This window comes from Drosophila santomea, chromosome 2L (assembly GCF_016746245.2).
Source record: "Drosophila santomea strain STO CAGO 1482 chromosome 2L, Prin_Dsan_1.1, whole genome shotgun sequence".
NCBI lineage: Eukaryota > Metazoa > Arthropoda > Insecta > Diptera > Drosophilidae > Drosophila > Drosophila santomea.
In genome coordinates this window covers 17,787,216-17,814,531 of record NC_053016.2, presented here as the reverse complement: position 1 = coordinate 17,814,531, position 27,316 = coordinate 17,787,216, and the positions used below count along the sequence as shown (strand labels likewise).

The following is a 27,316-nucleotide window of genomic DNA, read 5'->3' as shown; positions in this document are numbered from 1 at the left end:
ATCGAAAGAATGGAGCGAAGGCAAACTAAACCAAACTAGAACTAGATGTTATCCGTAGCTTTAGCGTAGTCTGAAACTATTTGGGCACCAATATACACATGCAATCCTTAGCGAAAACCAACTCCCCAAGTTGAGAAGCGAATCAAAATCGAAATCAAAATCGAACTCGAACCAGTATTATATGTACCGACAACTATTTGTAACTATGTATGTATATCTACGGCCCGACGCTATTCATATTCATATTCCCCAGTTTTATATGTATATGTATACAAGGGTAGATAACAATGCGCTTGAACCGAACTAAAATCAAACTATATCCATCAAAACATCGATTTAAACAACAGTTTTGAGTTGTTAAAGGCACTGAATTCTATTTTGAATTGCATATATACACCGCACACGATCGAATATTTATATATACACATAGATATATTTTTGTACAACTCTTGGTTTATACTTATACTGCACGATATTATGTAAATACATGTGTACGCATTTTTGGAAGTGATTAAAGTCTTTACACTCACACAAAAGCCATCACCTATTACTTTCTCTTCGGGCTGAGAGATCGGAACCAAGCTGAAGACCCCACAACTCTATATTCTAAGAGCTTAAACACTACATATCATGGCCAAGGAACACGGGACATGCCCAGGGCTTTTCTGAGATACTTTTTACAAGATCTAGCCAACTAACCAACAAACCAACAAACCAACTAACCAACTGAACCTTTCGCTTTTACACAACAAATACGAGAACGGAAACGGAAACGGAAAGGGAAAGGGAAACAGCAGAATACAATTTCCACAGACTTCCTGTATATACACGCTATATAGATCCGCTTGTCGTACGATATTGCTCATCTTTTCACTCGCCAAATATCTCGTTGTATCTCTCTTTTTAGCGCTATGCTATATAAATATATGTATATCAAAGCAGTAGTAGGGAATTAGGGAAGTGTTGATCGATTATAGCCGAATTGTAATAATTATTATTGCCGTATTATGCATGTAGCCACATATATATACATATATTAAATTGTTTAGATGGTATGTGACCGGAGGATCGTGCGCGTAGAGAAGTTTTTATTTACAACGCAGGCATACCCAAGAGATAACCAAATCCGATTTCATTCCAATAGTTCATATGTATAGATAAGCTAAAGCAAAACCAAATGAAATATTCTTGAAATAATAAAACTGCATTTTAGAAATATGCTAAAACAACACTGCGGTTTCCATACTATGTCCTTATCGCAGTTCCGCGTCGAGAATTTTATTTCTCAGGCGCTCTTGCGGTTTCTAAAACTGATACTACTGGAAACAGTACCTCCGAAGTTTTGTATAAAAAGCGCTGCTCTTTCGGTGAATAGTCACAGTAGTGAAGTTACCGGACTTCCAGCGACATTCCCCACTTAGTTTCCTCTGAGACCGAGCACATCCCGACATCCCGTTGAAAATGGCCGACAAGAAGAACCTCCTCCTGCTCTTCGACCATCCCACCGAGCCCGTTTTCATGGACAAGGGCAAGAAGGTGACCGTGTTCGATGTGCCCGACTCCTTCCTGACCGACCGCTACCGTCCCATTAGCAACGAGGTGCAGAGCCGTGTCGGCGACAAGGTGGAGCAGCGGGTGCCAGTCCGAGAGATCTCCATTCCGGATCTGCGGATTCCCATGTCCCTGGGCCGCGACGAGCAGTTCTCGCTGTTCCTGCCCAAGCACCGCAGGATCGCCGGCCGCTTGATTGACATATTCATGAACATGCGCTCCGTGGACGACCTGCAGAGCGTGGCAGTGTACGCCAGGGATCGGGTCAACCCGGTGCTCTTCAATTACGCCTTGTCGGTGGCGCTGCTCCATCGTCCGGACACCCAGGGCCTGGATCTGCCCTCCTTCTCGCAGACTTTCCCCGACCGCTTCATCGACTCGCAGGTGATCCGAAAGATGCGGGAGGAGTCGTTCGTGGTACAGCCCGGTTCCCGTATGCCCATCACCATTCCCAGGGACTACACCGCCTCCGATCTCGACCCCGAGCACCGACTGTGGTACTTCCGCGAGGATCTGGGCATCAACCTCCACCATTGGCACTGGCACCTGGTCTACCCCTTCGAGGCCTCCGACCGCAGCATCGTGGCCAAGGATCGGCGTGGCGAGCTCTTCTACTACATGCACCAGCAGGTGATCGCCCGCTACAATGCTGAGCGGTTCAGCAACAACCTGGCCAGGGTCCTGCCCTTCAACAACCTGCGGGATCCCATTGCCGAGGGCTACTTCCCCAAGATGGACTCTCTGGTGGCCAGCCGCGCCTGGCCTCCGCGCTTCGAGAGCACCAGGCTGAGCGATCTCAACCGCGAGGCCGACCAGCTGAATGTGGAGATTGGCGATCTGGAGCGCTGGCGCGATCGCATCTACGAGGCCATCCACCAAGGATTCGTCATGGATGTGAGTTATGGGAGGGATTAACGTTGACTAGAAGTCTAATCTAAGATTCCCTATTCCGTTTTAGGAGCGTGGCAACCGTGTGCCATTGGATGAGGCCACAGGCATTGATACCCTCGGCAACATGATTGAGTCCTCCATTCTGTCGCCCAACCGAGTGCTGGTAATGAGCGCAACTTGAAAATGTATTTTAGAGACTAACCCCATTACTTCTCTAGTATGGCGACCTGCACAACAATGGACATACCTTCATCTCGTACGCCCACGATCCGACCAGCAAGCACCTGGAGTCCTTCGGCGTGATGGGTGATGTGTCCACCGCCATGCGCGACCCGGTCTTCTACAAGTGGCACTCCTACATCGATCGCATCTTCCAGGAGCACAAGTCGCGCCTGCCCGCCTACACCGAGAACCAGCTGAACTACTCGGGCGTCTCGATCACGGGCATCCAGGTGGACACCAATGGAGGGCGACCCAATAACCTGACCACCTTCTGGCAGCAGTCGGACGTCGACATGTCCCGCGGCTTCGACTTCCTGCCCCGAGGCAATGTCTTCGCCCGGTTCACCCATCTCCAGCACTTGCCCTTCACCTACACCATCAGCGTGAACAACGATAGTGGTGCCCAGCGCTTTGGCTACGTGCGCATCTTCATCGCACCGAAGAACGACGAGCGTGGCCAGCCCATGCTGATTAGAGATCAGCGCTCCATGATGATCGAGCTGGACAAGTTCGTGACTGCCCTGAACCCGGGACCAAACACCATCCGACGCCGCTCCACGGAGTCCAGCGTGACCATACCGTTTGAGCGCACCTTCCGCAACCTGGATGCCAATCGTCCTGCCGCCGGCACTCCGGAGGAGCTGGAGTTCAACTTCTGCGGCTGTGGCTGGCCAAACCACATGCTGGTGCCAAAGGGTCTGCCCGAGGGACTGCCTTGCGTGCTGTTCATCATGGTGTCGAACTACGAGAACGATAGGGTATGTTAACTGCCTGGTGAGGAAACCATGTACAACTCTGACCATTATCTCCCCCCCTCCAGATTGACCAGCAATTGGTGGGTCGCTGCAGTGATGCCGCTTCCTACTGCGGCGTCCGTGATCGCCTTTACCCGGATCGCCAGTCCATGGGATTCCCCTTCGACAGGTTGCCCCGCAGCGGAGTCGACCGCCTGGTGAACTTCCTCACGCCCAACATGAGCATCGTGGACGTGAACATCCGCCACGAGAACCGCACCGTGCAGCGCCAAAACTAGACGATCCGCTCCCGATCCCGACTCGCCCTGACCCGATTCCATGGCCTCGCCCACTTCTAGATATACAACTCTTAGCAATCTATTGCATCTTTATAGAGCCGCTTAATAAACAAGACATCATGGCATTCCACAATCCCACTTTTGTTCTCAATTATTGCGGGTCGGATCCGGACGAGCATCTCTCGCTGATTAGGCTTATCAGTCGCCCGGGAGAAGCTTTAAATGCCAGCTCCGCGGGCGGAGCACCTCAGTTCGAGTAGATCCGGTGTTGAGTGCGAAAGTGAATCCGATTCCAGAGAAGATGGGCCTGCTGCTTCTGGTGCTGATAGCAGGCATTGGCGTAAGCACTGTACCGATTAAATAATCATTGGTTCCGCAAAGATACCACAAAAAGATTAGGCTTAAACTTTAAATTACGATTTTGCGTGTTTGAAATATGTTTCATGTGGATCGTTATATTACATTTAATAAGTGGATATTGTGGTTCTAGTGCGAGACTAAGGAGACTTAGGAGGCTAAGCAAATTCTTTGATAACAACCATTTTGAAAGTGAACTTGCTATGTTTGCTATATATTTTAGTACGCGACTGCAGCAGCCAACATTGACCTGGAGGCCAAGACGTTTGTGAATCAATCGAGCGATCGCTACTACAGGTTCTACAATGAGATTGCCGCCGAAACGTATTCCGCCAACAACGAGGAGGACTTCGACGCCCTGTTCTCCAAGCTGAACAATGTGAAGCGCATAGCCGAGGAGCTGGTGAGCATCTCCCGGCAGGCTGCGACTTTCGATCTGGACAAGATTCGCAGCCCACAGACGAAGGTGGCTCTCCAGGAGCTGCGTAGTGCAGGCGACTTATTCGTCCTGGGGGACGACTACTTCTCCTCCGTGCAGATGAACTTGGCCGCCCTGCAAACGCTCTCCACGGACAAGGACATCGAGCCATATCTTGGTGGGGCCAATATGCCCAACGAGGACGACAGTCCGCTGGCCTATTTTCCGGACATCCAGAAGATTGTGCAGAGCAGCAGGGATGCCGACGAGTTGAAGTACTACTGGGAGGCGTGGCGGGATAAGAACCAGCTGTGGGCTTCCCTTAACTTCTACACCATAGTGCAGTCTTATCAAAGGGCCGCCAAGATCCTGGAGGTGCCGGTGCACAAGCTCTGGTACCGATACGACAGCCAGGAGATGCTCCAGCAGATGGAGCAGGCGATGACTGAGCTGCGGCCCGCATACCAGCAGCTCCACGCCTTTGTCCGCCAGGAGCTGCATAAGAAGTACGGCTCTGATGTGGTCAATCTCAATGGACCAATACCGGATCATCTGTTCCAGCAGGTCCTCGAGCAGGCCTGGGCCAGTGGCAGCATCCTGGAGGATTACTACCCGCGTGCCCAGCTGCCGGAGTTCGATGAGTTCGTCAGTCACTTGACCGCCAAGGCCATGGTGAATGAGTCCGAGCGCTTCTACACTTCGCTGGGCTTCGAGCCGCTGTCCGCGGAGTTCCACAAGAACCAGCTGAAGGAACCAAACCAGGACAGCCCCAACGACGACTGTCGCCCCTCCATCTTCGACCTCACGCCCCACGTATACCTCATGTACTGCGAGAAGGTCAGTTTCCGTAAGCTGATGCAGTACCACAGCCATATGGCCAGGGTGTACTACGCCCAGCAGAAGAGCCACCTGCCCTCCTACTACTTTAAGGCCTACAACCTGGAGTTCGCAGTCGGCGAGGCGGTGGTCCTCTCCGCATCCTCACCGGCTCATCTAACAGGTCGCCGATTGGCCAAGGAAGCGCTCAGCGAAACGGCTCTTATGAGTCGCCTCTTCCGTATGGTGAGTTTGGTATTGATTGGCCAGCTTGGAATTTGCCATGAGTATTTCTGAATTTTAATTTAGAGAAGAACAACAAAATTTTAATTGTTAATTTATAATTCAGGCCATCCACACGATTCTTAGTATTCCATTGTACTATGTGCACACCAAGGTGATGCACGATCTTCTCAACGATACTGTGGACATGGACACCGTGAACAAGCACTATTGGAGGCTCATGGAGCAGCATGCGGGAGTCGAGCCGCCCTCGGATCGCTCTGAAGGTGCTATTGATTTCCCCTACAAGTTCTACGTAAACATCGACCAGAGCTTCCAAACTCAGTGAGTTCAGCCTAGTTATTCTTTGAATTATGATATAACAGTCACTTTATTTAGGAAATTCATATCGGAAATTCTGGGCTATCAGTTCTATCGCGAGTTCTGCAAGAAGAGTTTTAGCAGTGGACCGCTTCACAACTGCGACTTCTTTGGCAGCTTGGTTGTCGGCAGTGATTTAAAGTGAGACTTTAGATAACCTGCTGCGTGATAAACTAAACTAAAATGGCATTTTTCTAGATCAATGATGTCATTGGGTTCGACGAAACCGTGGAAACAGGTGGTTGGCAAAATACTGCCAAATAACACTGGACTCAGTAGCTTGGCGCTGCTGGAGTACTATCAACCTGTGTTGGACTGGCTCGGTAAATACAATAAGAACGCCAATTCGAAAATTGGATGGACTGGCACCAAGAAAAGTAAGCTTTATTCCATTAAAAATGGGAATACAATATAATAGGTTTCATTCTTTTCCAGAAATTGTTTGAGGCCCTTCAATGAAGCGTTTTATTAGCTTGCGCACAAATATTAATAAAATACATTTCGCCGTTTTGGGAAAACTTTAATACTTCAAATTGTTTTCTTGTACTATTTTAAATTTTGGTTTGAACTTAAGCCGCCCTAGAAAATAAACTTTTCCAACACTGCCCCCAATCGGTTTTAACCGGGTTTTCTTCCCATCTCACTCTCACTTGTGCTCTGGGGATCGAACTAAAGACCGCGTGTGTTGGAGTGAGATGACAGTAGTGGTTGCTTGGGCGCGTAAAAAAATGAATTCAAATTTGAAACAAAGCGCCGTGCACATTAAATGAACTTAGTGAGAGTAAATAACAGCAGTGTTGGTTTGATTTCTGACAACTTTAAGACGTGAAAAATATTTGGTCAAACTTTTAATTAATATTGGATACTTTTTTATACATTATAAACCGCGTATATTTATACGCGTTACTCGGAGAGTAAAAGAGTACATTAGATTCGTTTAAAAATATTTAACAGTTTTCCGACCATATAAAGATAGACCAAAAACTTGTAAAAAATTTTTAAATTTATTTTGTTTTCATTATTTCTTAATAATTTCTTGATATGCCAGAAAAATGTTGAAATTTCTCATTCACACTTCTAGTAGCTGCCGGGTACCGGGTATCTGATTCTTGTGGAACTCAACTATAGCGTCGTTGCTTGTCTTTTCTTGTATTAATCTTTATGCTCAGCAAACTAGAATTTGGCAACTGTCTACCAGTCAGCCGGAAAATCAGTTCCGGACGTGGGCAGCTTTGACTTATTCTTTCAGTTTCCATCGGAGTTGACCACATTTGGCAACCTCCAAGTGCCCAAGAGCCCTCGAATGTTTCTTTGGCTGCGCTAAAGTGTCGCAATAGAAGCCAAGAGCCTGTCCTCCGGTTTGAGGTCCATCCAAGCGCACCGGAGCTTGTTGTGCGTTCCCCGCTTGATTGCTTCCACTGGTCACTGGTCACTGGCCACATCCACATCCACATCCGACCGAGCCACTCTTGCAGTGGTTGTGACCGGACAAGATGAATTTGAATTTTGCTCACGTCACAGACACTCTTTCCTCCCCGAAGCTCACTGGACGGACTTGCCGGACTTGACGACTTGCAACTGACACGCTTCACTTGCGCTGCGACTGGCGAAAGGTCAGCGGTTCTGTCTGCGTCCATGCGGTGGTCATTAGCCACGCCAAAGTCCAAGCCCAGCGGATTGTGGAGCAATTGCGGGCGGCAAGTTCGGTGGTCGGTGGTCGGTGGTCGGTGGTCGGTCGGTCCACCCCCCTGTCATACACTCACCCGTCATCCATCCACCCACCTTTTTGGCCCAGCAGCCGGCGGGCGTTACCCATTTAGCTGGACGAATGCTTTTCCCCGACTGGATTTCCTTTTCGCTTTCGAGTGGGGGCGTCTGCGGCAAATGGGCGAATGGGCGAATGCATTGCGTGCCGCCTGCTTTTTTGTCAGCTGGCGAGGCAGCCGATCTGCAAGTCTGCCTGCTGCTAATTGCGCCAAATTGCGGTGGCGACTCCGCGCACTCGGCGCGGAATGAATGGCCGTGAAATTGAATCATTTCCAGCTGCAGCAGAAGCACACAGCTCCGCACAATCGACTCGAGTCCAACTTTGACATGGCACGACGCCCAGCCGTCCCGAAACCAAGTGAGTGAAAGGCACCCACGCCGACATCCAGGTATTTCCCTCGTCTTTATGCAAGCTGTACCCAACTCAAAAAGAACGAGGGGTTACAAGTTTTCATGCTCTATACAAATAACAGCACTTCAAAATGTACTCATTATAAATTATTTACGTTCTTGACCAATGGTGCATTGACAAGCAAGATTTAGGTCAATTGTGTATTTTCCTTTTAAAATAATTACTTACTTAACGCTAAAATGGAAGATGTATAAATAATCTATTGAGAAAGCCGATTTTACGAAATTTCGCTAGCTAAATTTAATAGTTTCGCTGGCTTTAAATGTAAGCTCATTTAACAACAGCATCTTTCCATTTTGCGTTGCAAATCTCGTGCCAAAATTGGCGCAGCCTCTTTGGCAGAGTATAAACACTTAAGTGTCCAAATTATGCATAGATATACGGGTATGTGTATGGGTACGGGTATGGGTATGGGTATGGGTACGGGTATGGGTATGGGTATCGGTATGGGAATGCTGTGTGGCTGGAGAAAAGAGCCGAAACGGAAACCGCAAAGGGAAAACAAGTTAAATGAAATTTGCATGTCTATGTCAGACAATTTGGTGAACTTTTTTAAATTGCCCATCAGGAGATGCATTCACATTAACATTAACCCAAAAAGTAAATCCCCATATGTGAGCACTCGTTAACAAGTTCGGAACATGTGTAGGGGTATGCGAGTGTTGTATGCGAATTTTGTTTACATATTCATCGGGCACGTTGGAGGCAAATATTTAACAAACGAACGAGTGAGCAGATATAAACGAAATTCGGCTTAAGCCCGCACAATAGGCCAAATCAGAGGTGAATAGGTTTAGCATATGGTGTGGGAATACGAGAGCAGGGAATAAGACCCCCAAATGGCTTTGTTACGCGAGCCCATTGTCAAGTTCAGATCTGCAAATCGCAAAACAATAGCGGGCTTATAGTAATGTTACGAGGAGGATCAGTTGGGAAAGACTGGGCGAAATCGTGGTGGTCGATTAAGTGTAAGGCATTTAAGGGGCCAAATAAATATTCCCTACCAGTATTTCTTTATTACTTTATATTACTTTTTCTTATTTCATTTTTACAAATTTATCGTTTATAAAAAAGAGATAACCATTTAGTTCTTAAATATTTTGGTCTTGGTTTCCCCTCATTGGACTTTGCTCATCGATTACTTCAGTCCTGCTGTATGGAAATTAAATTTCGGTGCCAACTTTCATTACGATTGCGGAACAAGAGTTGAAATGGCTGCAAAAAGATCTTCTCGAGTCAAGCTGGGGAAGAAGAAACTGCAGATCATCATTAACGTCACGCGCTCGCGCAAAAATTATGATTATTTGACGAAATCCCATGTTGAGTCTTGTCCAGCTGCCGCAGCGTGGCGCCCCAAAAAGGCGAAAAAGCCACAAAAAATAAAAAATAAAAGAGGGAAAAACAGAAGAAGCAATCAGCCATAACAAACCAGGCAAGCATCCATCCATCCATCCATCCATCCATCCGAGAGCTGACCCCAAGCAATTAAGAAATTATGTATATTATGACGCGCGCTGTGATGGTAGCGCAGTCGAATAAAAAGCAATAAAATGTTACAGCAACAAATGCGAGTGGCGGCTGAGCATTATGTATACGCACTGCTGGACGGCGGGCCCTGCAGGCGGTTGGCTCTGCTCTTTTCACCGCACTAACCTTTTTTCGGTGCCACTGCGATATCACAGTGATATGGCTCAGCCATAATTATCATTTGTTGCACCTCTTCTGTTGGCAGGGGATCATTATCCGCGCCGCACGCCGAATGTAGCTCAGAATGCACGAGTGTTTATCATGGACATGGGGGAGCTTACGCTTCCTGCTGAAACAAAAGACTGAAGACACGAACTCGAGTAGTCCGGGGTCGGCTCGGCCAGCTTTTTGCTCTTACGTAAGCGCGTGCTCGCCTTAAATTAAAGTCCACAATCACGCAGCGACGACAGGGGTCAAAAGAGAGTGGAGCGAGGTGGGATGGATGGCCTGCTGTGTAGGTGGAGAAATTATGTTGACATCATCGCCAAAAAATGGCCAAGAAGCGAGCGGCGATCGGGCAGCGGGTGCCTCTTGAAAGGCCAAAAAGAAAAAATTAATTTTACTTTCATTTTCGCTGTGGCAGCCGCTGACTTCTTTTACTTTTCGGCGTAAGACTCTTTTTGGCCAACAACTACGGGTCTATTTTTGTAATTCGGGATTTTGGATTTCGGATATTGGATTTTGGCTTGTGCCACTTCAGCCTTCAGCTGCTGACTGCACTTTGATGGAACGGGGACGGATGGGTTCCGTTTGGCCTGTGGTCGCATTATTTTCCAATCGCTTGGCAGCCTGCAACTGGAGTTGTCCGTTAAGTGGAGGCATTAGCAGGCTAACTGATCGATCGATCGATCGGTGAAGTGAGCGGCTGGAGCAATAAGGAAACGTGTGTTTATGGAAAGCTCTTCGAATGAAAGTCACCAGCGCTGCTGCTTTGAATTGTATTTTAATATGCCAAACTTAAGTTTCCTGGCCCGCTGCCAAAAACAGTTGTTTGCTCGACGATTGCTGTAAACGGTGCCATTAGGTGGCCAATTTTGGCTGCGCCTTATGAAATGTCTTGCACTGTCACCGAATGAGCCAATTTTCTAGGTCGCTCCGCTCATCGCCTTGTATGTGCATATATACTCACGCGTACATATATACGACACTTACGAAACCTGAAATCTCTCCCACGCACTAATGTGCAGATAAAACGCATTTCCAAATGGCTTTGCATATATCATCTGCCGGGCAATTACATTTACTCAACATAATTTATTGCACTTAACTTTTATGGGCCTCTTAGTCTGCTCAGTCAGCGGATTGCGGATAGTAGATGGTCTGCCTGGCCGTCCCGCATTCGTCGTCTGCTGTTTCTTGTCATACTTTTGAAAAGGAAAACACACCGAAACACCCTCGGTTACGCATGCTCCCCATCGAAGTCTGCGTGTTGTATAAGCCCCAATCTTCCCGCACATGACACAAAAATGTGAAAAAGCTCTGGCGAGACAATTGTGTAATTAGCGAAAAGAAAGAAACCAGAAAACGTCGGCATAGGGATCGTCTGAAAATGGCAGACACAAAAAGATCTAAACGCCTATTCACACCGTCACACTTTTTTAGCTCTACCATCCCGTTCAATTGTCTGCAGATGCCATTGGTGGTAATCCCAATCGAGGAAAGCAGCTCACTTCATCTTCAGCTCTGCTGCTTTCGACTGCCGCATCTGAAATTGATTTATGGCATTACTGGTCTTTAATATTCGACTGCTCTTCAGGAAGGTGTTATACAACTGGGGGACTTAATGTGCACTGTGCATTGTCAATAGCTTGGATTTTATTTTTTGTTTTAGATTACATTGTTTTGTGATTGTTGAATGCAGAATGATGTTTAAAGATTAAATGGCATTATTTATTTTTTGTTAATGGTAAATCAATGGTAATTAGTAGGGTTATCTGATAGTATGTTTTATATGAATTCTGATACGATGGCTTTATGCGAAATGATTGATTTTCATAATACATTGTGTGTTAATCCTAGGAAAGAGGCTTATACAATATATCTTATACAATCCATTCAAAGTTATTTGATAAATTAATAATGCATAGCTTTTGTTTCTAACGTAGATATAAGTACTACTTTTATGAAACGATAAAATTTTAAGTAAAATTAGTAATAATAAAGTGTATTTCAGCTTCGCCAATTTCGTATACTGAATTAATTTCGTTTTTGCCGCTTCAAACCGCAGATCACTAATTGCCGCGAGATTGGCGATCAGCTTTGGCTCGTGGCACAGACTGAATAAAAATTGATTTTGTTCCTACCTCGCAGATGTATATAAATGATTGACAGATCCGCTTACTATTTTGACATACCGAGTCTGGAGTGGAAAGTTTTTAAAGTCCTAGCCACGCGTCTCAGCCCATCTCCCTATAAGCTGCATTCATTTGGTTAACTTGGAAGTTCTGGTAGTTCTTATTTGTCTCAACTGAACCGACATCTGCTAATTGGCTAGCTAAATATTGGCATTTTGTCAAGCTTTGCTAATCGAATTAGAAGGTGTTATTGACAATCGTTAGCAACGATCGAGAGCTGAATTCCAGTGCTAAATTCGCATAAACAAAGGGCAGATTGGATCCGCCAGGCTGCAATTGTTCTGGGCCCTGCAAATGGAATTGGGGTGCTAATACTGATCACGAGTTTGGAAAAACCACAATGCTTCCATCGAACGAGGTGAATGCTGTGGAATAAAAATTAAATATTTATAGATATATAACAAAATATTAAGTAGGCACTTAAGAAGGAGGAATATAAATCTCATTTTTGTTGAATTTCTCTTGTACGCTATCCGACTTTTAGAGATACTTTATGAAAAGGATTTTTTCTCATTTATAGATATTTTCTCATTTTATAGATATATAAATATAAATTAAATATTCTTAGATATATAACAAAATATTAAGTAGGCATTTAAGAAGGAGGAATATAAATCTCATTTTTGTTGAATTTCTCTTGTACGCTATCCGACTTTTAGAGATACTTTATGAAAAGGATTTTTTACGTTTTACGTTTATTTCATTTTCGAAACAGCTTGCAACTTTAGAATTACTTGGGAAATGTGATCACGAACCTAAGACATGTATTTATCCGCCTATCTAATCACCTATCCTGAGAAGCCCACAGATGTTTTGCTCGGAAAGATTACCCGATTTAGTGCAGTTGGTACCCACACTTTATTTTTGTCAATGGCTGTAAGCACATGTACTTGTCGCACTACAGCGTGATTACACATAAGAGATCAAAGGATTAGTAGTATTAGCAGTATTAGCAGTTAATGTGCCTGGAAGAGGAACACCACTGGTGACGCAGGCGGGGATCGCTGGGCTGCGTCCATTATATCACCTCTGGGTGAAAGTGATGATGGCATACGCGAGGCCTGGCACCGATACGGGTATCGCGAGTTGGCGAGTATTTTCCTGTATGTGGCACACAGGGTGTGCGCGCTCACCCGCTGACACGCCCCGCAACAGCTTGTTGGGGCAAATATGAGCTAGTGCCGCAGTTTTGCATTTCTGCCTGCAAATATTTCTTTTCAATTATCGATTTTCGTTTGCCTGCTCCTCGGAGGTGTGTGTGAGTGGTGTGGAAAAGCACAGCACTTCCTCGTTGCAGTCGCCTGTTTTTGCGATGCTTCATTTGCCGCTGACTTTGGACCAGCACTGTGGGCAGAGAAATCGCGCAAATTTGGCGAATGCCAAACGCCAAACTCCAAAGGCCTGTCATCGATTAATGAATATTCATAAATGCGCCGAGAGCAGCCGCTGCCCCTCGGAAATTGTGCCACACGAAATTAAGAGCAATTGCTACTCGACTTTGCGGTTGCTGGTTTCCAGCGTCGGTGGCGAGGTGTATGCAAATATTTGCCCTGGCCGCAAAAATTCAGTACGAAATGGCAAGACTGCCAGGCGGCAAACAGGCAAACACTTTCCAACTGTCGCAGCATCCGCCAGCAGCTGCCGCTCGAACTGAAGTTGAAGCAGAAGTTGGAGTTGAAGCTGTAGCTGAAGTTGAAGCGATTCACGCGGCAGCAGCACCCGCACCAATCCCACTTCCAATTCCAATCCGAAGCCCCAGCTTCCACCCATTCCCAATGCCATTACCAAAGCCGAAGCCCATGCCTCGCAGCAGTCTAACACTGAAATATTATTTTGGTACTTAAGATACATTTTTGAAATATACAAAATGTAGGATGTGTAAATTTAATTTCATTTTTGGCAACTAGCTCACAGATTCACCAGGGTATTCACTGAGGTATTGATATGTGTACTATATACAAATGTGATGAGTTAAGTTTCTTTCTGTGCATCGGCGTCTTGACGGCAACTGTAGATACAGATGAAGAAATGCTGCCGCTGCTCCTTTCACTTTCAATTCGTGTGCGAATCGAGAGCAAAACGGACTTTTAGCTCCGTCTGATGCCATCCGTCGATGGTTGGTTCGGTGTACCGGGTAAAACCCGTACCACCCCGTTTTAAGATCAAGGCTTCCCGTCCAGCCTTGACTATGAATTGTTAAGTATCCACTGCTTTGAACTGCTCGGGTGTGATCGCTCGAGTGGACCCACCAGACAACACATGAACCATTGTGGGGAGCGATTGGTTGGGGCCTTTAGTGAGTTGTCACACTTCAACTATTGAACTCAGCGCAGGTAATTGTGGGCAGATGCAGAAGGTCTGTCCACTTGAAACCCGGCGATCTTTGTGTGAGTTTCTTTCACATATCAATTAAAATGTAATCATCCATTTTACACTTTATTCTTATTTATCCGCTCTAGATTTATATTATTTTACGACTAAAGGCTGGACTTCTGCACTTAATTTGGTTCAATCTCCACTGGGTAAGTGTGGTGTCAGTTGGACAAGGCGCACACGCTGGCCTGTGTATGTACATTTCAATCATATCAACTGCAATTAGCTGTCACGGTGGAGTCACAGCCTGTCACAGTCTGTCAAAAGATATTAAATGTTGTGACGCTTTCGTGAATTGCGGGTTCTGCTTTTCAGTTTTTTCTGTTTTTCTGGCTATCTGGCTAGTGGTGCTCCGCTCAGCGGCCAAAGGCATTGGGAAAATATGAACTGAAAATGTTTAATTGGCGGCTGTCATGTTTGGCCGGCAACAAAAACCGAAATAAAACGATGGTGCTTACTATTGGCCATGGCGGCCAATGATGCTTTACGACTTCATATCATAATTGCAGCTACGAAAAGGGTGGCGAGGAGAATCTGAAAGGGGAAATGTGTACACCGAAAAAAACCACTTAATAGAGGTCAGATAAATAGGATCCTATTTAATAATAAATTAGACTTTTTGAGCTGGACTCTTTTATTTCAATTTCGAATAGAATCTTTAAGAATAATAAAGTTTTCATTAAACAGTAGTAGAATTAGAAACTCCGTACTCAGAAGGCGGAAGGGTCCTATGCTGCATATTGGTCCCTGTTCGGGCGCCATTTGTACAAATTTCGAGTATTCACTAATATTTCATTAGTACTTTCGGTGTAGCGGTGTACGAACGTCTGCCGGCATTAGGCAATAATTTGTATTATTTGTACAATGCGGTGGCTGTTACAGTACTCCAGCTCCCTGCTCCCTGCTCCATCGGACCGGACCCCCCCCCCCCCCCCCTTTTATATCTTTTACGCCCGTCTGTGCATTTATTGTTGCCTAATCGACGCACGGCCAGGGGAGTGGGATGAGGGGCAGAGGGGCAGAGGGGGCGTCAGCGGGATGGAAGACAGCTGATTTTTCCAGTACCGCTTCGCCGCTGCTTCGTCGGAAGAGCAGCTGCGGCGCTGCGACTGCGCAGTCGCTCGAAAAGCTCGCGCTCAGCTTGGCTCAGCTTTTGCGCCTGCGCAGACCGTTCAGACTTCTTTGAGACGTCGCTCGGGAAGGTCGTGTTCGCGCATCGTTCCGCTCAAGTTCGGCTCAGCTTCGGTTCGCGCTCGTATCTGTGCAGTTGTATCCCCAGAGCCATTTGGCCGTGATCGCGATCGCTGCAAGTGCCACTGTGTGAGTGCGCAGGATTGAGATAAAGCCCAGGACTCCAGGCGAAACTTGGCCGAAAACTGCAATTAAAGTGGCACCAATAATAGCTGAAATTCAAGAGATAGAGCGAGCGATTGTGAGTGCTACGGATTGAATTTGGCTTGCAGTTGCCTGCAGTTGCAAACACCGTCCCCCGTCCCCCGCCACCCCCTTACCCAACAAACTGCGCCTGACAGTGAAAGTGATTTGATTTTGCAATTGGAGTCGCAATCGCCGCTGCTGCTGCTGCTGCTGCTGCTGCTGCTGCTGCTGCGCTGCTGCTGTTGCTGTTGCGAGCGACTTTGAACAATATTTCTGCTTGTTTGCTGATCCGATCAGCCAGCAGCAAAAAGCGATCAAAAAAAGCATTTTTGCTTTTATTATTACTCTCGCCTCAACCGAACGAAACAAAACACGGCAAAACAACAATAATGAAAAGTGCAAAGAAAACAGCCCAATAAATTGCAGGCAATTTGTAATCGGTATCCTAATACAATTTCTTTCTCTCATTTCGCACAGTACTGCCACTGTGCCCCCTCCCCCCAATTCAGCAATAAAAATTGGATTAATTCTCTGCACACTTCAAATACAGCCTCGCAGGTGAGAAGCCACATTTTGATTAAATTCGCTTAGTTAAGACCCGCAAATTGACGCTTTACGATGGTTGGCGCCTCCAGCGGTTAAATCATTTGGACGTTGCAACATTCGCACAGCTCACGAACCGCAGAAAAAGAAACTACTCAGTTATGGTGCAAAAGTAAAGCGTCATTATCTAATAAATCTTACCATATACTCGCACCACTCTGCCAAATGCATAAAACGCAAACCTCATGGCGTGGTCGTAGTCGCTTGCAAAATGTGGAAAGTATTTGCGCTTAAATGCTTGCAAAATGCCTGGACACATAATCCACCGCATTCGATGCATCAGGGTGTCCCGGCAGGGTAGTGCTCGTGGTTTTGGCATAACACCTGCCATATAAGTTATACATACGTATATGTATTTCGATCATTCCCGACAGCTAGAATCCGGTGTACTATGGTTTTAGTTGCTCTTACTGCATGCGAATGTAATTTGGGGCACAGCTGGCTAGCAAAACAAACACTTCCTTCCAAAGTGAAGTCTGAAGTCCATTTATTTCATGTATACCTATATATATTGTTTCTTATTGTAAAATATGATGTACTTCACGTACCAAATTCGCGTAAGCCTAGACATACACAAATCAAAAGATTGGGAAAAGTAAATTGTAGTACATATTACTGATACTACTAATTATATTACTTAAACCAAGCTTAGAAGCCTTTTTTCAAGTTAAAAGTTTTCAAGTTGTGACATCAAACATGAACTTCAAATGTCATAATTGATAGCCCAAAAAACAATGTCAAAATGCGGTCGATTATTCAATGCGTTTGCACATTAACAGCTTGATAATTATTGTATAACCGACACTGACTTGGAATAATAAATAGGTTGGCCCGAAATGGTTGAAACAAAAAACCATGTCAAGTCGCCAATAAAACAAATAAAAGACAACGAAATGCAAAAAGGAAAGAAGCGAGAAACCGGAAAACATAAATACTGAGCCACATACAAAAGTGCGTAAAAGAAGGGCAAACGAAATGTGAAATGAGTCAAAAGGCAAAAGCCGAAGTGGGAAAAAGAGAGGCGCATCGTCTTAGCCCCAATTTGGTTAACTGCAGCTTGGGCCACAAATTATTTGGCAACGTTTTTATGGCTCCGTCGATTTCTTGTGTCGACTACACAATATACTTTCGTACTGCTGTCTGTGTGTATAAGTATGACATGAACTTCATTATCAGCAACACCGAACGCCGAACGCCGACGCTGCCTTTTTATTTTTTGGTAACATCTCTTTACCTTACGTTTTCCTCAAGTGGTTTTATTTTGTTTTATTTGGCTTTTTCAATATAGGGCTGGCTTATTGCATAAGCGGAGAAACTCGTATTGCTCTGCTCGGCCTGCTCTCTGGAGCATGCTACTGTATATATGTACGTACATATACTCGAATACTTAAAGGTGCCATATTTATGTACATACATATATGAATTGGCTGAGAACTTTCTTTCCAGCAGCCCGACACAAATAACTTAATTTTGGGAGCTGCTGCTGTGCCCCCTTAAATCCGGTTAGGGATTTGGGACCCTTTTCGTCGTGTAATAAAATCCGAAAAATACGACCCAGGCGCTGGAAAACAAGTTCCGCCAAATTGTGACCATGGCCATGGATTTCTTGGCTTCATTCGCCTTGCTTTTATTTTCTTTTTGATGCTTTATGTAAATGTTTTTCACTCGCTTACCTTCTTTGTGCACTGTTGGCTTATGTAAGCCAATCGAAATACTCAAAAATTGTTGCTGGATTCATGCAAATGATTTCCCAATTTTTGTTTTCATCATTTTTTCTTCTCCGCTTCGAGTTCAGTTTATTATGCATTCGGATTGTTTGTTTATCGGCTTGTTGTTGTTAATTGGGCTGTCTGTTTTTTTTTTTGTTTTTTTTTTTTAGTTTTGAGGGGGAGTTGAACGCAGTAGCTCCTGACTTTGGGCCAGCTTATTATTTAAATCTGAACGAGCTTCACCTCCGGCAGGCGTAAGTTTGTGACCTGAGTCTTTTGTTTTTCCCTCACAAAATTTCACCCAAACTTCTTGCAGCCGTTTAGATTTGGGCAAGTTTGTTGCTTAGATCTTTTGTTTTTCTTCGGGGGAAATTTCGCACAAACATCTATGAGCTGCTTTGATTTGGATCGCTGGATCGAAATTCCTCCTAAATTTTCCCTCTTCTTGTCAAGTTCGTTGCCTACGTTTTTCAAGAGGGCATTTTCATAATAATTAATATTTTACAGCACGGCACGAGTCATTAGCACGAAATTCTCCAGAGTTTATTGCGCTTATCTAATCGTCAGTCGTAGCGCTCTCACAATCCATTGATTAATATGGCTCATGAGCCGTGTGCTCCTGTATCGGTGTTAGTGGCGCTAATTGCATAATCATCAGTGCTGGTGTTGTGTGCGCGATTTGCATGCCATGCTACACATATAGACCCCTCAGCTTTTGTTTTTGCTGTTGCCATGGTCTACACTCGGCCACTTCTTAACACTTTGCTGCTGCTGCTGCTACTACTGCTGCTGCCGGTGTTGACTTAACACATTCGTAACAATTGCGCATCAGCCTACGTATGGAATAATAATTAACACTCCGCAGATTGCTTGAGTGTGTGTGTGTGGAGGGAAGACGTCAGAGGTGCCATCTTCTGGCCATCGATTGATTATGTGGACGGACGGGCGTGTTGAAACGCTCTGGGCTGCGGCTTACAACGGCACTTACCTTACCCAACTTTCGGGGCTCTAATGTGTGTGTGTATGTTAGCGTTTGTTGTCGCCTCTGTTTTGGGGCGGACTGAAATGTGCCAATGGCACGACACCGATTTCCAACTAATTTGGCTTTGGCCAGGCCAAGACGAGCGCAGCTGTTTGACCCACTTGAGCGATGGGTGCTGGTGGTGCTGGTGGTGGTGGTGGGAAAGTCAAATGGGTTTAACCTTTCGGCTTGTGCAAACAATTCGTAATTGCAAATGGTAGCAATTCAAAATAATTGAGCAAATCTATTTTAATTCCACTTTGCCAAGACGACAACCGCCGAAAGTGGCTTTTGGATTGGAAGTGGGAGTGGATCGGTGGAGAGGAGCGGCTATCAATTTTGTGGTTGCTGCGATCGTCTCTTGATTGCTAGCTTAAATAAATGTAAGCGTTTAGCCAATGAAAAGTTGGAAAAACTTGAAAAATGGGTTTGCGTTTATCTGACGAAGAAGTACAGTAAGTGCTTGCTATAGTCAGCTTTAATTAACCACGATTTTTGCATAAAAATTCAAATTACTCAAATGTATTTGATGTCCTAACTTCCTAAAGATATAAGTAATGTTATAGAAATTTAAGTTCATTTTCGAATAGAAAATATATTTAATTAAATGATGTTAAAGGAAACTAGCTTAGGCAAGCACAAATATATAACTAACTAATTCTATTTACATTTCACATTGTACATACGTACTCGTACATTCATTTATTTAAAAATATACGCATTTTTTGATTTCGAGCCCATTTGGAAGTCTGTGCTATGCTTACTAATTTTGTTTATGGCACAAGAAATAAAACTTTGCTTACAATTAAAGCAGAGGCATTGTTCGCGGCTGGTTTCTTTAAGGAGCCGCGAACTTGGAAATGGCATGAAAGCAGTTTCATCTCTTTTCATTCGGTTTTCCTAATTTATTAGGCAAGCGCTTGGGTCCCTCCTCCATAATTTACCCATTTTCCCCCAATTCAACAAAATGCATAAAAATTTCCTTAGCCGCTGGCTCGGCTTGTCTTGCATTTTCTTTATGCGCAACTCATCAGCCAGCGACAAACGGGAGACAACTAAAATGACAACTTTTGGCTGCGCTTTTGTGTTGCCATTGTTGAAGATGTTGCCGATGTTGCAGATGATGTTGCTGCGGCTGCAGCCATTACCATTGTCATCCGGGGCATTAGCCATTGTCTTCGGCGGCGGGGAGAATTCATTTGTCGTGAATTATGCGTGGCCAGATAAAAGAAAAGTCTTTCTGGTCTTTCTGCTTGAGACGCATAATCGAGTGCCCAAATGCAATGAGCGTTGGACTGTCGCATCTGCATCTGCATCTGCATACGCAACTGCAACTGCAATCAGTTGCTGCTGCTGTTGCTGCTGCTGTTGCTGCTGCTGTTGCTGCTGCAGCTGCGGCGGCTCATTTAAAATGCATTTATCTCAATTACAAGCTGAAAAGCAACAAAATCGCTTGCTTACAACGAATTGGAAACGAAACAAAGTGAACGACGCATTGTTTGCAGCAGAAAAAAACTTTCACTGCCAGCGCCGAACTAAAACAAAAGTTATGGAGTTGCGGGCGAGGGATACGTGGAATCGGGGCTCTATGTGGCTTCAGCGACCCTTGCCGTAGGTTCCAGCCGAGTATTTTTAATTTAAACAAATAAACTGAAAGCGGACAGCACAACAAAGCGATTGTAAATTATGCGTAAGAGCCGCAGAAAGAGAAATGGCCGCAGAAAGCCAGTTTCCGGCGTCCTTCACTCAAGGCCGTTTCCATATGCCATATGGAAACAACACGCATGCTTATTGTGATTGTGCTGGTGATCATAATTATGAGGATGGTAATCACGATGATGGGGCAGCTGTCAGTGAAGTGCAGGCTTACGTAACCCGATCCAGGAGAGATCCAGTGGGCCGGACATGGGCTCATGGATCGGGATTAACCCGAACTTAGCGTCCGAACTGTCCGAAATGTAAATTGAGTTTTGCAACGGTTGCATCACGGTGCGTCAGCAGGGAAAACATCCGAGAAAAAGCAAGAGCCCAAGCTGGCAAAACCTGTTAAGTCGCCAAAAAATATTTCATAACCACCGTCTATACATAAAGTGTCCGCAAAATGTGTTAACCATTATGCAAAGCTGTCGAAGCGCCGAGTCACGTTTTCGGGAGGCAACTTCCTGGTACATCGGAATCGGAAAATCGACAGCCGGCGCAGATCCACACCGCAGATCAAGTTCAAAGTGTCAAGTTTGCACAAATTTAAAGGAAGCGCTCGCCGGAGCGGCAAATAAGCAAAAACCATTCGCCGACCAGCTGCTCCGTGGTGCTTGAACTCCAAATGAAAGTGAAAACACGCCGACTTCAACTGCATCGCTGCCGAGCAGAGCAAAAAGCTGGCTAACTCTTACTTTCGATGGCTGAACCGCCAGTTGACTAGCACGGTTTTCCAATCGGACTAGGAGTTCTGACCCTGGTAGAATACTTTAGTCACAAGACACATGATGTTTCATTTAAATGAAATAGCAATTTATAATAGCAAATTCAATTATTATACAAAACTCCATCGCTACAAATATATATTTTAGTTGCTCCAAGCAACTCTATTTCAAAGTGAAGTTATCAATTGAATCCGCCCACTTAGGAAAATCAGCTATTTTCAAGATAGTAGATCACTCAAACATTTCTTAAAATATTCTTCAGTCTCTTAGAATTCAGCACGGCTTAAAAGAAAGAGCAGTCAAACAACCATCGACTTTCATATTTATTTTCCCGTTTAATTTGTTCCGTAATAATGCCTTGCAGAAATCCCAATATACCTTCAATGCAGGCGGGTACAGGGTACTGAACTGCGATTCGTACTTGCTTTTAATGCGCTGTTCACTGCATTCATTCATTTCCTTCTATCGTTAAACGTGAAACGTAAAAAGAGAAGGGGGAGAAAAGGCCAAAAATTAGACAAAAAATGCGCAAAAAGTAAAAAAGAAATTAAATAAAATAAAAACACTGCTAGCAGCCAGGCAGCTGCTGATGATGGTTTTTCCAGTTTTCCGAGCTGCTTTTATCGCGGCGACGACGGGTTTCCAAAAGCCCAGCTGTGACATGTGTGACCAAGGAAACGCGTGTTGCAGTGGCAAGTGCACCTCTGCTAAACGGGTTTTCGCCCAAATTGGTGATTTAAAAGTCATTAACTACGGAATTAATGGGAATTTAATGCGCAAAGCGATGATTACAGCAGTCATTTTAGTACTCGAGCTGGGCTTACACCCACTCCTAATTGCCGAAATAAACCGGTCCACGTCCACCACTGATAATGTTTGTGTTTATCCGTTGCAGGCAATTAAGGAAGTGATTCGTGGCCAGAGCTCTTCGTGGACGTTGTCGCGATGCGGTGCAGCATGCAACCGAACGAAACCGCCTGAAACGCCGCTGTTAGAGCGTCAACAGCAATTGAAATAATTGCCATTGGAGCAGCACAGACCAATAACCGCCGGACCCACGAGCACATACCCAAACATCCCACCATCGCCAACGCCAACGTTGTTTGCAACCCATCCCAGCACCCGGACCAATTCAACTGGCAACGAAACCGGCAACTTGCCACACGAGCTACCTACCACTGAGCTATCGGCGGCAGGCACACAGATTGCCGCAAATCCAGCTGAATTGTAACAGAGCCGCCGCGCCGAGCCGCGCCGGAAAATCAGAAAATCAGAAAATCGGAAAATCCCAAAAGCCGATACCCAGGCCAAAATCCAGTGGGGAGATCAATGAACGCAGCACGCAGCTGACAGCACTTGGAATCCACTTTTGCAGCAGAGCAGCCAGCGGAGCGTAGGAAAAGCGAAACGGACCAGCTCAGTTGGGACCGGATCGGATTGGGCGGCATTCGGTGCGTTCAGCGTTTGGTTTTCAAGTTCAGGCGGCGCTGAGCAGGAAGTTGTGCGGCTGCACCTTAATTGGAGCCAGTGTCATTACCACCACCCGACAACCACCATTCACCGCCGCTCATCCTGCTCGATGTAAGATGTTAGTGGCCACCGACAGAAACAATACCCACACCACCACCATCAGCCGGAGCACACGCAACACGTGGAGATGGAGCCGTCTGGCGTTGGCCGTTAGTCTCTGCGCCTACTGCTGCTGCGCCTCGTCCGCGGCCACGCCCACCACCTCGGTGACCACGGCCGCCCTCCTCACCGGCCACCAGCTGCTGCCCTGGCAAACGGCAGCGGCGACGGCGGCGTCGGCGGCCACCACGCCCTCCACCGCACGCAATCTCTATGCGCCGCACCAGAGCTTCAGCCGGCAGGACGACATCAGCTTTAAGGACCTGCGCCAGCGCAACGACGGCACGGTGGTGCAGTCCTTCGGTTCCTATCGCACCGCCCGTCAGTTTGGTGGCTTCTCCACCACTGCCCAGCGGCGATCCGACCCCGCCGTGGAGATCATTCCCGCTCCATCCGTGGAACTGCCGCAGGGTGAGCTCATCACGGTGCCCAAGCAGTTGGTGCCCACGATGCCGGAGAATGTGACGCGTCAGGGTCGCCGGCGCAACTACATGTACATACCGCTGCAGACGGATGCGGATAATGGATCCACGGCGCTGTTGCAACTGCGTCCCAGCCGGAACGCCACGCTCTCCACGCTGGGACCTCCGGCCGATGGAGTGGCCGCCGCGGCCCATGAATTTGGCGCCGAGCTGGCCATCCAAGGATCTGGAGGGGAGCAGCAACCTCTTGCATTGGAACTGGGTCCCGAGCGAACTGAACGCAGCGATCTCCTGGCTGCCGCGAGCTCCACGGACAAGCTGGAGTACGCCGAGCCGGAGAACACCAGTCGTCGGGTGGGCTTCCAATTTCCCAGCTACAGCCTGAAGCCCGCCAGCCCCTTCCACCCGCAGGCCTACCGCGAGGACAACCCCATATTCGGGGACACCAGTGCCGGAGGCTATGAGCCCCAGCCGTACAGCGAGGACGCATCTCCCGTTCCACCGCCCACTCAGTACGAGCAGCACGAGACGCGGCACACCCGGCAGCTCTACTTTGACTCGGACACGGCTTCGTCCTCCAGCTTCGAGTTTCCCGGCCTGGTGAGCAACTCCAAGCCGCACGGCCTCAAGCTCTACCGCGACGACGTGACCAAGTTCGGGGACATCAATGGACCGATCACCGCACTCCCGCAACAGCGACCCCAGAGAGGCTTCTACTTCGGCGACACTGAGTTCCGCACTGGTCCTCCTGCTCCGGTCCGCCAGTTTGGGCCGCAGAAGAATTTCCAGGAGTACGTGGGACCCAGCGAGTACCAGGGAACCCGCAAGAGCCGCTACTACCCCTACAAGTCCTCTCGCAGTCCACGGGTCGTCTTCCCCACCAACGACAACGTGGGCACCACCGGACCCAGTGGACCCGCCGGCGGCAGCAGCGGTCCCTCCGGAAACGGAGTCTACTTCAGCGATAACATTGCTTTCAGGTAAGAAATTGAAGCTGTTTCCTTATATTCATCTGTTAAAGCTAAGCTCCTTCGAATATCTTTGATATGAATATTTACTTAATGCCTTGCTTTCGCACAGGGACCAGAACTTTGGCATCAACGAACTGGCCGCCGTGCAGGATGTGCGCAATGACTACAGTCTGCAGGAGCTGGACAGCGCCTCGGAGGCGACCAGCAGTCCGCAGTCGGCGAGCACGTTCAAGGAGAAAGGTAAGTGGCACGTCCCCGACCCGATCTCAACCCCTCCGCCCTCCGCCCTCCACCCTCCACCACCCGCATTCGGTAGGGCTTAGGAAGGGGTCAGTCAGCTGCTGGGAAACTGCTTGCACTAGGCCACGTAACCCCCCTCCCTCTCCCCTTCACCAAGAAAGTCTAGAATCCAAGCCAGAACTCAGACACGCCCACACAGAACACCCCGCCCGAACACGAGAACATACCGATTGCAACTTCGATTCCCATTCGACAGTCGACATCACAACGGACACGGAGTGCCAGCACCGGGGCGGCACGTGCGAGTTCTTCCTGGGCTGCTGGCTCTCCGGCGGCCTCATTCAGGGCACCTGCGACGGACTGCTGCGCGGCTGTTGCCACCGCACGGCCAAGTCGGCCAATCTGGGCAGCTCGGACTTCGTCGGCAATGCCGTAGATCTCACCGATCTGCCGCAAAAGAACTACGGACCCGTGAACAACGAACCCAGTGAGTGTGGCAGCCTCAGATCGGTTGAAAGCCAAATTGATTGAATCCAATCCAAGCACGTGCACACTAAACCCCAACCCGAATCCAAACCCCAGTACCAATTACCCAGAACCATGTTCCAATGCTCAATTGAGAAATAGTTGAGAAATAATTTGCATGCCACCCCTAACAATTTTCGTATGTTTAGTAGTTCGTTTTGTTATGTACTCGTAGTTATGCACTCGTAACTCGTAACTCGTAACTCGCATTTGTTATTGTTACACTCTTGGGTGGTTTTCAGTGCCTAATTAAGCCGCATGTGGACCGAAGATGCCACTAACCACGCACGCCACCTAATCCAAGCAAAAGCCACCCGCGAAGGAGGCACCTCCCACCGTCCATCGAATAAGAGACAGCGGAGATATACGAAATGAGTTTAATTGCCCGGCATGAGCATGTTTATTACCACAGCACGCTAATGATAATTAAGACATATATATTAAGCCACATAGTTTAACGGCATTACGCTCCACGTCCGAGTCTAGGCCACGACGAAACAAAGACCTCAAGTCCCATCAAGACGCTACGACGACTCGACTCTAGAAAGCTGATCTGAACCCGGCAGCTTGTTTGCCTAACTGCTTGCTTGGTGGTCGCCCCGTTGTTAATGCTTCCACTAACCCGATCCCAGATACCCAATCCCCCTATGCGAAGAGATCCTGGTGCGTGGTTCCAACTCATCCGACTCCTTTCCCTTTCAGGCTGCGGCATTTCGCTGGCCAAGCAGACCGCCCAGCGGCGCATTGTGGGCGGCGATGATGCGGGCTTCGGCTCCTTTCCCTGGCAGGCCTACATCCGCATCGGCTCCTCCCGGTAAGCATCCTCCTGGTGTCGACTTCCTCCTACCTGAAACTAAGTAGCCCCTGATTTTCCCCAGGTGCGGAGGTTCGTTGATCTCGCGCCGGCACGTGGTCACCGCCGGCCATTGTGTGGCCCGGGCCACTCCGCGCCAGGTGCATGTCACGCTGGGCGATTACGTGATCAACTCGGCCGTGGAGCCGCTGCCTGCCTACACCTTCGGCGTCCGCCGGATCGACGTGCATCCGTACTTCAAGTTCACGCCGCAGGCCGACCGCTTCGACATCTCCGTGCTGACGCTAGAGCGCACCGTGCACTTCATGCCCCACATAGGTGAGTTTTCCCGGAAAATTGGAATAGAATGAGTGAACTAATAATCATTACAACTTAATTTTAACTATGTGTAAGGATCAGAGAACTTATATTTGTTTTAACTTCCAGCTCCGATTTGCCTGCCCGAGAAGAACGAGGACTTCCTGGGCAAGTTTGGCTGGGCCGCCGGCTGGGGAGCTCTGAACCCGGGCTCCCGGCTGCGTCCCAAGACGTTGCAGGCCGTGGATGTGCCCGTGATCGAGAACCGGATCTGCGAGCGCTGGCACCGGCAGAACGGCATTAATGTGGTCATCTACCAGGAGATGCTCTGCGCGGGCTACCGCAACGGAGGCAAGGACTCGTGCCAGGGCGACTCCGGAGGACCTTTGATGCACGACAAGAACGGGCGCTGGTACCTTATTGGTGGGTGTTGACAAATGGACAGATCCCCTTATGTAGGAACTATTAACTAATATGATTGATCTCCTGCAGGTGTGGTCTCTGCTGGTTACTCCTGCGCGTCCCGCGGCCAGCCGGGAATCTATCACAGCGTCAGCAAGACCGTGGACTGGGTGTCCTATGTCGTCGGACTCACGATGAACATCTAACTTATTCTCATCGCAATCGCAATCGCATTCGCACCTGCCTGCTAAGTGGGCCACAGATTGTTTTGTACATAACTCACTTCATTCTGCTCCTGCTCCTTGCTCCGCTTCCGATCCACGCCGCCTAATTTATGGTTACACAAGAAATACAATTTAGCTTAAGATATAAATTAGCGCAGTACAAGTTAGCAGTTAGGACTCTTAGTGTGTATCTATGAGATAGATACACGCGTGTGCGAAATATCTGCAAACACATAAGCCTTAAATTAATTATAACTGATAATTACGGTTTAATTTACTTAGTCATATGCGCTGTTATGTAATTTTAAAACTATTTATGAACTCCATTTCGTGTG

At 47.2% G+C, this 27,316-nt stretch overlaps 3 protein-coding genes and 1 long non-coding RNA gene across 7 annotated transcripts; 3 read left to right on the top strand and 1 right to left on the bottom strand.

Annotated features, from left to right (window-relative positions):
* Positions 1-1,442: 1,442 nt before the first annotated feature.
* LOC120444543 (phenoloxidase 2) lies at positions 1,443-3,830 on the top strand. The gene is made up of 4 exons (XM_039624296.2): positions 1,443-2,445; positions 2,510-2,605; positions 2,661-3,422; positions 3,485-3,830. Exons 1-4 carry the CDS (start codon positions 1,462-1,464, stop codon positions 3,695-3,697), a joined length of 2,055 nt encoding a protein of 684 aa, XP_039480230.1. The 5' UTR covers positions 1,443-1,461; the 3' UTR covers positions 3,698-3,830.
* A 98-nt stretch (positions 3,831-3,928) lies between these two features.
* LOC120444567 (angiotensin-converting enzyme) lies at positions 3,929-6,415 on the top strand. The gene is made up of 6 exons (XM_039624328.1): positions 3,929-4,037; positions 4,278-5,534; positions 5,638-5,855; positions 5,910-6,032; positions 6,090-6,268; positions 6,327-6,415. Exons 1-6 carry the CDS (start codon positions 3,999-4,001, stop codon positions 6,335-6,337), a joined length of 1,827 nt encoding a protein of 608 aa, XP_039480262.1. The 5' UTR covers positions 3,929-3,998; the 3' UTR covers positions 6,338-6,415.
* A 4,415-nt stretch (positions 6,416-10,830) lies between these two features.
* On the bottom strand, positions 10,831-13,845 carry LOC120455679. The gene is made up of 3 exons (XR_005616758.1): positions 13,737-13,845; positions 11,952-12,316; positions 10,831-11,302 (listed from the first exon to the last, which is right to left on the bottom strand). It is a non-coding gene; the product is annotated as an uncharacterized LOC120455679 (long non-coding RNA).
* Positions 13,846-15,499: 1,654 nt separating this feature from the next.
* LOC120458403 lies at positions 15,500-27,297 on the top strand. 4 transcript variants are annotated; one of them, XM_039646029.1, is made up of 8 exons: positions 15,500-15,644; positions 16,179-16,259; positions 22,353-24,488; positions 24,589-24,719; positions 25,947-26,058; positions 26,123-26,376; positions 26,485-26,778; positions 26,848-27,297. In XM_039646029.1, exons 3-8 carry the CDS (start codon positions 23,044-23,046, stop codon positions 26,961-26,963), a joined length of 2,352 nt encoding a protein of 783 aa, XP_039501963.1. In that variant the 5' UTR covers positions 15,500-15,644; positions 16,179-16,259; positions 22,353-23,043; the 3' UTR covers positions 26,964-27,297. The 4 variants fall into 4 exon arrangements, with proteins under 4 accessions (XP_039501963.1, XP_039501962.1, XP_039501965.1 ...); XM_039646028.2 differs by having other exon boundaries at positions 15,502-15,756; XM_039646031.2 differs by lacking the exon at positions 16,179-16,259 and having other exon boundaries at positions 15,502-15,756.
* Positions 27,298-27,316: the final 19 nt, after the last annotated feature.